Source organism: Watersipora subatra, chromosome 1 (genome assembly GCF_963576615.1).
Source record: "Watersipora subatra chromosome 1, tzWatSuba1.1, whole genome shotgun sequence".
Taxonomy (NCBI): Eukaryota; Metazoa; Bryozoa; class Gymnolaemata; order Cheilostomatida; family Watersiporidae; genus Watersipora; species Watersipora subatra.
This window is the reverse complement of record NC_088708.1, coordinates 29,732,477-29,743,613: the sequence shown is the minus strand read 5'-3', so window position 1 is coordinate 29,743,613 and position 11,137 is coordinate 29,732,477. Positions and strand designations below refer to the sequence as shown.

The 11,137-nt window shown below is 33.6% G+C and overlaps 1 protein-coding gene across 1 annotated transcript; it reads right to left on the bottom strand.

Annotated features, from left to right (window-relative positions):
- Positions 1-410: 410 nt before the first annotated feature.
- Positions 411-11,107, bottom strand: LOC137404230 (vesicle transport through interaction with t-SNAREs homolog 1A-like). Its single transcript, XM_068090396.1, has 7 exons — positions 10,936-11,107; positions 9,485-9,543; positions 9,158-9,268; positions 8,656-8,739; positions 4,690-4,845; positions 2,541-2,602; positions 411-1,176 (listed from the first exon to the last, which is right to left on the bottom strand). Exons 1-7 carry the CDS (start codon positions 11,027-11,029, stop codon positions 1,074-1,076), a joined length of 669 nt encoding a protein of 222 aa, XP_067946497.1. The 5' UTR covers positions 11,030-11,107; the 3' UTR covers positions 411-1,073.
- Between the last annotated feature and the right edge of the window lie 30 nt (positions 11,108-11,137).

The following is an 11,137-nucleotide window of genomic DNA, read 5'->3' as shown; positions in this document are numbered from 1 at the left end:
AAACCGCATAATTTGTTCTAAGCTAGAAATGATATTTGAATACATAACAAAAGTGAAAACTTAAAAATTGTGTCTAAACTATTTTTTCTTGTATTATTTTAAATAATTGAAAATTTTAAAGAGCAAATTTGGATCATAAGAAAATAAAACCATAAATCCAGTGTAATCTAATAAATTTAGGATGTTTGCTGGTGCATTCGCAGTTATTAGCAAAATGTGAGATACAAGTGACAAGTCATACCAGTCCAGCAATGCATCTTTACATATAACAGAGCCACCCTACCCTTGCTATTATCATTTTTTGCCCATATTAATGGATCCGAGGTTTTTAATGTCTTATTTATGTCCTCTAGCGTAGAATGTCATCTATTTATCAAGTTTACATATGTTTCAGTATGTTGGCAAGTTGCTAGGAGTTACTACACCAAAATGTATTTAAAATGTTATAAAAATAGAACAATCTAGTAAACTATATGGAAAATAGCTGACTTTGACACAGCTCCAAATACTTAGGCTGTCTGCGGCAGTCTTCAACAGAACTCATAAAGATAATGCGTTTGAGATGGTTGATTGATTGCAAGATAACAAGTTATTGCTCTGTATCAGTCTCGAAACTACTTGTATACAAGCAGACAAATGTAACAAAAGAATCAGGGCTATTAGCAACAAGCAATCTCCTAAAAGCGCACAATCTATTAGACAGCTGTGCATGAAATGCAGCTATCTATAACAAACGCAAGCATAATAGATGGTAGGTAAGCACTTAGCATTATTGCTATCTTCAATACGTATAATTATGCGGCTTTAATATTCAACAACAATTTACAAAAATTATATAGCATCACTACAATAAAATAGTTGATTAAAATTTTAACATATGCTTTCGGATGCAGATGGCTGTGGAATGGCATGCAGAGCTGAATTAGTTTAAAATTTGGAGTCAATAGCCCTGCACACAATGACTATCATTTTTGTATATATACAACATTTGTTGCCATGTATAGCCTATAGACTTAAAAGTTTGTCTAATCGATATAATAAATAAATGTGTTCTGAAGAAGTCTAGATAGATCTCAGTCTTTTTTGGTCTTGTGGACAGCGAGGTAGACACCCACGATGATGGTGATGAGGATGATGAGAACAATACAGATGAGGACAATTCTATTTTGCACGATCCTAAAACAACAAATACCATAAAAATATTACGTTAAAACAGCCAAATCTTAAACAAGGCATTTGTTTAAACAGTTAAAACAGTTAATTAGCCAAATGAATCACTTACAAAAAAATTGGAAAGGCGTTAAGATGAAATACTATCCTTTTACAAGAAACAGTTAAACAAGCGAGTGACCAGCAAACCGGTCATTGTCAAGCTTGATCCTTCTCACACACATGATTGTATGCTACCAAACTGCAATGTTCAACAATTAGTTGTCATTGAATGAAAGAATAAAGAGCCCTATGATTCTATCTGTCAAATGATGAGAGAAAACTTTGTATGTGATAGCATTCACCTCACCAACATTACAAAAAAAAGATTTTGTGACAATAGACAGCAAGGAATTCAAATAAAATAATGTCTCTAAATAAGTTTTATTAATAAGTTTTTATATTTTCAAAACAAAAGGCATATATAACAATATAAAAGCATTGAAAAAAATTATATGAAAACTTTAAAACCGAATATATCTGATACGATAGCAATACAGTTACGATATTTGCAGGCAGTGATATTTGCAGGCAGTGATATGACGTTGCGTAGCAATTGCCTCACTTGTTGTCTATTGCCACTGCAATTGTTTACAATCAATAATACTCATTAAGTTTTAACACAAAAACTTAAACGAATGCTCTGTGCCGCTGCCGTATTATTAGCACTTGAGCTAGCTCATCAGCTTTCAATTTCTTGAGCTAGGTAAGACTGTAATATTAATAGAACTGTAGTAGGTGATACGTGTGACGTACAGAGCAGACCACACAAAGAGACAGCCAAGTCTCATCAGCGCTCAACGCTGTTGGTTATCCGTCAGTGTCACGAAAGAGTGCTAGTTAGCAGGATGAAAAAGGCATGTATATTCAGACTGGCTTAGCCCGGGTAATATCACAGACAATCCACTAATTACTGCTGCTTGATGGGGGTAGTTAAAAAGCAGTAATCCACTGCTGCAGCGTGTAAATAAGCGAATAGGTGACTCGGGAGGGGACAAGGGATTATCGATATTATAAGCCAACCTGGGAAACTGCTCATATCGTGACAACTGCTATAGGATTATTAACTAATGACCACAAAGTAGTAACTTGTAAAAAATACAATATCATATACTTAGAAAGTCTTTGGACACCAAGCACGGTGGTCAAAATCTGTAGTCATGTGACAAGGATCTCACGCGAAAGACAGCTATCTCTCGATGCTAACAACCCAGCATGAACATTAATATTCGTTCTGCCTTCGGCAGCGTGTCTCTGAGCAGGACAATAAATAACTGCGCGTAACGCAATTATAGTTGCGCAGGGCATATGAATAATCTTATATTTACTACCTTTTCATCATGCCAGATAAAACTCTGGAACTTTTTCCTAGCATAGCATCTGTTTCTTTTAACTGCAATCAAAGGCGATATACATTAGCGAGCAATTATGTTACATTCATAATCAAACTAATCAGTTTCCTTAACACCAGCTCTATTAATTAGCCATAATCTACCAGCGAGTGCCATAACAGGATTAGAGCACCTGCACCAGTCATCACTCTCCTGACAACAGAAAGCAACTCCAAAATAAGTGCATTAAAGCTAAACGCGTAATCAGCTCGCAATTGATACATCGCATAGGAAATGGCAGCCCGAGGCAGCGAAGTAATGGGATGAGAGTTGCTTGCCCGAACAGAATAGCCTCATTTGATAGACACGAAGAAAGTTTATCAAATACAAATTAGTGCAAATGGCATTACAGTTGCCCAGAGAGATATCATACATCTATGATCAATATTTTGGCAGAACAGTCGGATACTTTTTCCCCAGATAACTCTTCTAAAGAAAAAGAATTGACTCTTCAAATACCTTTATCACAAAGAAACACTTGACTATAAAACCAGCCAAATTCTTTGAGTGTAACCGGTAATGATTTATGGAGGTGGGAGTTGAATCGAAAAAAATGGCAATAAATTTAATACTCATCACGATAGAAACATACAAAGGAAAGCATTTGACATAAATTATGGAAAGAAATTTACTTTCTTCAATAAGTAGAACAGAAACACAGAGATCGATGCCTACGATAATAGGATAAACGTATTAAACTTCTATTAAAATACTATGAGCAAGCATGTTGCGGCTATTTTAAAAACAAAATACATCATTTGGTTTAACAACAAAAATATTACAGAAGCAGAATAAAATAGAAGATATGACTATATACACATTGAATAAAATAGAAGATATGGCTATATACACATTGAATAAAATAGAAGATATGACTATATACACATTGAATAAAATAGAAGATATGACTATATACACATTGAATAAAATAGAAGATATGACTATATACACATTGAATAAAATAGAAGATATGACTATATACACATTGAATAAAATAGAAGATATGACTATATACACATTGAATAAAATAGAAGATATGACTATATACACATTGAATAAAATAGAAGATATGACTATATACACATTGAATAAAATAGAAGATATGACTATATACACATTGAATAAAATAGAAGATATGACTATATACACATTGAATAAAATAGAAGATATGACTATATACACATTGAATAAAATAGAAGATATGACTATATACACATTGAATAAAATAGAAGATATGACTATATACACATTGAATAAAATAGAAGATATGGCTATATACACATTGAATAAAATAGAAGATATGACTATATACACATTGAATAAAATAGAAGATATGACTATATACACATTGAATAAAATAGAAGATATGGCTATATACACATTGAATAAAATAGAAGAGATGACTATATACACATTGAATAAAATAGAAGATATGACTATATACACATTGAATAAAATAGAAGATATGACTATATACACATTGAATAAAATAGAAGATATGACTATATACACATTGAATAAAATAGAAGATATGACTATATACACATTGAATAAAATAGAAGATATGACTATATACACATTGAATAAAATAGAAGATATGACTATATACACATTGAATAAAATAGAAGATATGGCTATATACACATTGAATAAAATAGAAGAGATGACTATATACATATTGCTAAAACTAAAGGCGTACAAACTAGTTGTTGTTCACAAATTCTTTTCAATCTTCGAACTAATTATCGATATAAAAAATCACTTAACCAACGAGAGATCACAAAATTACAAAGCATATTTTTGGACTAAAATTGGCTACATTAGTTTTCCAAAAATCGCTTTGAGAATTGAATTAGTCCGAGAAGGGTATTTTTCAGGTTACACATCAAAGCTAGGTTAAATTTGTTATGTAAAAGCAGTAATCTTACCATTATGAGTGAATAAGTGAAGCTCAAACTAGGCATGATATCATACAGAAAATAATATGAGAAAACTTGTGCTATATACGTTACCAGTATGAATGTCAGGTTTCCACGAGTTGATTCATCTCATGCCAATTGCAACAATTCAAATTAACTAGTACTCTTACCCTTGTCCTTGACCTATTTATCTGTTCTCTCTGAGAGTGTAAATCACTCAGTATTTGCCCGCCGATTTCTTCAGTATCTACGCAGATCTGGAAGGTGTTATCCACAGAGTGCCCCATTCTCTCCACCATCTCCGTATTATCCAGCAGCCGAGATCTCTGCATTAATAAGATTAACTATCAAAATAACCACAAATGTAGCCATAGAGACAACCGCCTTTGACTCCAGAGAGAGAACCATAAACAAAGTCATAGAAATAGCCACCTATGAGATCATAGTGGCAATCCTTCATCTAACCACTTAAATAAATCAGCTATGCAAGCATAGAAAAAACCAGAAATGCACCCATCAAGAGAGCCACACACACAATCTAAGAGATGACTATTCTTCCAATTGAAGAAGTTAACTTTTATATAGTCACAGAAATAAACAAGCTAACAATTATATGAGGAACCCAGGACTTCTTAATTAGGGGGCTCACACCCTAAGGAGTGCGAGCTGTAGTGTGCCTGCTGCAGGAATCATTCTTCATCTCTTCTATGCATAAAAACTAAATGTAAAAGTAAAATAAATTTTGAAAATACTCCACGCATTTCACTCACCGACAAGGAACCACATTTCGATCAGACAATAGCAGAAAAGAGACAAGAAAACAGCAGAAGATCACAAAAAAGTTGTTTGTTTTATATGTTGCTGCTGTGTGAAATGTTAGACTTCTTAGACACACCTTCCAAGCAAGTTGTTTCATATATTCTGATTATGTTTTGAGCCTTTGTATTTCATTAAAAACAAGGGGGTGCGAGGTTGCTTTTGTCAGTTACAGGGGAATTTGACAATGAAAATGGATAGCGGGGCATGGGTAACTACTTTTGCGGATACAAAAGTGATTATCATAGCAATATAGAGACAACTTGACAATATAGAGACTAGAGCAAACTAGAGACAGATCAGCAACGACTATCATAGCAGCTATATGAAACTCAGCATTGCAAATTAGAGCTAAGCAACTCATCCTTAGCCATTGAACTAATCATTTTAGAAACCATAAAAGAACCCACTTTTAAAAGCAATGATGATGTTCCTCTTTGAATTTATAGAAATAACCGCCTGTGTAGTCCTACAGACGGTCATATGAATGTCTATAGAAATCATTGTTCATACAGCAATACAGTACAGATAATCTGCAATACAAGTTCTTCTATGAGTTCAATATTTACCACACAAAAAGGTAAGACAACTCAACATTCAGCATATATCGAACGTGAGAATAGAGCAGGTGTTCATAGGATGTTAATATACGTGTACCAGCTATAAAAGAGGCAATGAGCTAATATTAGGACTGTCCCCAATTTACATAGACAGAATAAGGAGATGAATGCTTAAATGAATAGCGCATATTTGGTCTATTGTAGTATCTGAACAGAATGCACTGTATATGCAGATTTATATAGTATTGGTAAAGTTGACATACAAAAACGGATAGGTTTGTGAAAAAACAGAGCTTGTAACACGAGTATTGGTGAGGGTACAGAACTTGTACTACTAACTACTGACGAAGTGTACAAAGAATGTAATACTAACTACTGACTAAGTGTACAGAGCATGTACTACTAACTACTGACTAATTGTACAGAGCTTGTACTACTAACTACTGATGAAGTGTACAAAGCATGTACTACTAACTACTGACGAAGTGTACAAAGCATGTACTACTAACTACTGACTAAGTGTACAGAGCATGTACTACTAACTACTGACTAATTGTACAGAGCTTGTACTACTAACTACTGACTAAGTATACAGAGGTCACAGACTCAACAATCCATAAACTGAGTATTGCAACAATAGCACCTTCCCGTGTCACCTATCATCACCATCAAAACAATAGTACAAACAGAGTATCATAACACACAAACACAAAAATATATTGAGACAATATAGTGAATAAGAAAGGAAACAAATAGGTGACAGAATGACCATGATAGATGTGTGAGCACAATCACATCTAAAGGTCTACCGGTAGCAACAACTTGAGCTTTGGTTGGCAAAGTTATTAATGATATAAAACTAGTTCATTTCTACTATGTTACCGTATCTAAAATCCAATAACAATTGGCAACCATTACTTTCAGACAAGGAATTGATGATCAGAAAATGACTACAACTTTGTAATTGTTTTCTCCTGACAATTGTTGAGCGCAATTAGAAGTTGTCTTCTTTTTGTCACATTTAAAGCTAAATTAATCATGTGATTGTTTTCCATGCATTGAGCCTTAGATCAACTCCATAAATGCAAGAGCAAACCCCTAAGCATCAAAACCGAATTACACGCCCAATAGTTAAGTCTTCAAGAAATTCCTAACTCCTCGTAACATTTGAATTTGTACAGACAAAAATGACAGACACAAATTCATGATCGAGTACCTTACTCAAACTAATTTAATAAAAATCAACAGCCCTGCTACCCTGGGTATGAAGAGTATTTCATCAACAGAAAGAAGCAAAATATGAAAAACATGTACTAATAGGAATGTTCTAAACAAAATGTAGATTTGAGGTTTTTGTTCCGCTCTTTGTGGTACTGACCACCCATCGCCACCGCTGCCTATGAAATAGTTCATATAAGAGTATATCGCAAATAATCGGAAAAATGAGTTGATTTTCTATTTCTAGCGCAGTAGCTAAAATGGATAAGTTTTTACGTGCTGCTGATATGAAATGTATACAAATCTGATAAAAACAAAGTAACTCAAATCAGTGGGCATTGGGGAATGTTTCATTGATGGACACTGGTACATAATAGACCTACATGGACATTTTTTAGCAATGAGTAACAGAAAAATAGGTTATGCAACAATTCGCGCATCATTATATTGATAATTGAAGGCGGTTTCATGAGAAATACTGCGCTCTCTTTCATGGGTTCTACGCAAGCCTAGGATAAGACAAATCTGCAGAGCAACATTACAATACGCATAGCAAAATGTTTTTTCGTTAGTTGCAACGATAGACAGATACAAATTTATAGTGACAACAATTCAGTTTGATCAATACTAGTGGTAATATGCAAGCGTGTCAAAAACTTGAAAATTATTCTACGAGGATTAAAATAAAGTTCCCAGAAGCTGCAATAAATTTTTCAAAATACTCAGACTGTCAGTGTCACATCTAAACTTTGAGCAAGCGCTTGCAACCGCTACCCTAATAACAGTTTTAGCTAATAGAAAGTTCTTACTAGCAGTTTTATGTTATTGCTAAAAAGAACTAATTTAACAAACACAAAATCAGGAAATCTAAGGCACTCTTTTAACACCAGCCCAGTACATAACTGCTGAGGCATGCACATATACAGTCAAATCTTGACATTCATGTACAAAGTTAACACGTTTCGATGTTTGCTCCTTAGGTTTGAGCCAATCCTACTTTTGGTATGATTTAATTCCTTTTATGGCTAAAAGATTTAACGATAAATACCCTGAGTAATGGAATACAGAATTTAAACCAAAACATATATAACTATGTAAAAACTCAACGTAAAAGTATATATTGTTTGTCAAACTGAAACTAAAATAGCAGATAGCCAATAAAAAAGTTGTTGTTAGTCTAAGAGAGCTGTGAGTGAAAGGGTAAGATCAGTAATAAATAGGGTCGAAAGTAGAATGAGTGATAAGCATATATAACGTAATTTGCTCTAATTTACACAAAAAATTTAAATTAATTTAGTTCATACATATTTGTTATTATTGTTACATTTCATTCTAACTTTTAATCAGTTTTGTTCCTTTAGTTGATCATGCTATGGTGTTTTTAGGAGTTTGGGCATCATATTATGGAAATTACTGTGTATTGGTATACTAACGTATGCCAAGGGGTGTATATTTACTTATATTTTATGACGCGTATCAAAAGATTCACACGTAGAGGCGATCCTAACCATGAGTTTGAATACATTATGCAATAAGCCCTACCTGATTTTCAAACTGTGTGCATTCTTCTCCATTCAGCAGTTCTTCTCGCAGTACCTTATCACTGAACGCTGACTTGGATTTCCTCTACAAGCATACTACCTATTGTTTAACGAATTCTATCTAAAACAGATTTACAATTTATATAGATAAAATAAATATACAATTTAACAAATAACAATTACTGCTATAAATACGGCAATTTCCACTCAATGTTACCTTAACTTTACTGTAGTCAAATAGCTTGTTTTTCCGGCATTCTTTTCAAAATAAAATGTTTGAGAAGCCTTAGTCGAGAAGCAAGGAATATGAATAGGTTTTTGAAAACCAAGTAAACCTGAAGGAAGCAAGGAAAGCATGCGGCCTTGGCAGTAGTTCAACCGTAAGTAATTTGCTTTACAAATCCTTTTCTGGTATCAAGTTAGGCATAATTAAGTACAATATTAATAATTCATCTCCAAAAGAGAGACATTCTCAATCTCACACGCGAGTGCAATCTACATACATAGTCTCTTTCTAGTCGCTCCAACTCTTTTTCATATGACTTCAATCTGTTGGTATACTTGGGTCTGATATCTGATGAGAGGCCCCGAACTTCCAAATGCATCTGCTCTAACTGCGGATCAAAGTTAGCACAACTTAAATATATTAGCAATAAAAACAAGAACGTGCATATTAATTGCAAGAAACAACTTATTACATGTAAGTCAAGAAACAACTTAGCCTATTACATGTAAGTCAATAAACAACTTATTACGTGTAAGTCAAGAAACAACTTATTATGTGTAAGTCAAAAGACATGAGTAGTCAAAGAATATCGAGTGAAGCCTACCAATTCTTTAGCCTCTTCCATAAGCCGATCAACATTTGATATAGCATTTTGTTTCGATTCTGAAATGTACAATATATAAATAAATATATAAAAAATAGTAGAAAATTACTTAAAACTCAAAGAATTTTGAAGAACTGTAACTTTTACCAACTATTAGCACAAAAAGGCCAAAACAGATGAAAATTGGCCGATCGACAAAAAATCGACACATTAGCGTTGTGTGTTCCTATGAGAACCCATGTCGAGGAGGGAAAGGCATATATTACACAATTGTATACTAATGTATACTTTTGTTAACCAATAGAAAAAAACCAAAATTCCTGCATCTCTTCATCAACATAAAAAACAACCATTACTGTTTTTATTGTTCGAAAAATTTCAAAAATTAAATCTTAATTTTCAGTCACTAGCTTTCAGATTACTTGACCTGTGAATATATATTGCCTCATCAAGGACGAATTCGCTTATATTAGCAGTCTAGTTCATCAGGCATTAATGATCTCCAGTTTGAGTTTCAATAAATTGTGAAATAACAATTTGACAAACTAGTATCCCCAATCTCTAGAAGTTTACCACAAAACTTAAGTGTGGCTATATATCTACATGTACATACATAAGGGCCTTAAGCAACACTAAGCTCAGCATTGCCCGAGGTATCTTTCATTTTCAATAAGATAACCCACAGGAAGGTACTTAGAAGGCTGGTTATTAGAAAGCACACAAGAACTCTCAGGTTTAAAGTTTTTAAACCAAATATTTTTTGGCGACTGGCAAAGGCATGGAGCACATGTGTGTGAAGTCAATGATATACAGCCTCCAAATATACGCCCCCCTGGGGAGCTGTATATCATTGGTGAAGTTGAGACGAAGTCGTATGGGTTTACCAACTGTGTAGCCCAATAGAATTTCGACAGAATTACCAAAATCATTCATCTCCATCAATCCAATAATCAAATGAGATTTTGAAATTTTGGCTCCTGAAAGTTAGCCTTTGAGTCCAACAGAGCCTTAATACGCTAAAAATATGTCATGCCTATTGGACTGAAATTATCTTTCTGTGCACAAGTTGATAATATCTACCACTTGATGAGTTGAGTTTTCTGTCTGAAAAAGATGTCTAAAATTGTAGAAAAATAAATATTTTCGTAACATGACATAGGGTTTTCACTAGTATAATTCTAGACGCAGATAGCAAAAATTGAGAGCGTTTAAACATGGTAAGACAATGAAGAACGAAATGGGTCTTAATACACAGCATGGCGCGATTTTTCAACACACTCGATGAAACAAACCAATTTGTTTTGAACAATAAGCTGAATTTGAAACTTTAAACACAAATTTAAACACAAAACTACACCAGATAATTGGATTTTCTGAAAGAAAACATCAAGCAGAAATTTTAATAGAGGTATCACGCATTTATGACAGTTGATTTCCTTGGGCAATTTTACCTGTTGCGAGATTAGGGATCCGACCAATTTGTGATGTAATTTCTGAAGTTATTCCAAAATATTGATGTTCGTAAGATTCTATAAGACTAGCCATAATTGGCTATCTAATTAATAACAGCAGGTAGGCCGACTGCTTAAAAAGAAGTTATGTTTAATACGTTAATACAGTCATCACAAGCGTTACAAACTACGGAAGTGCTAT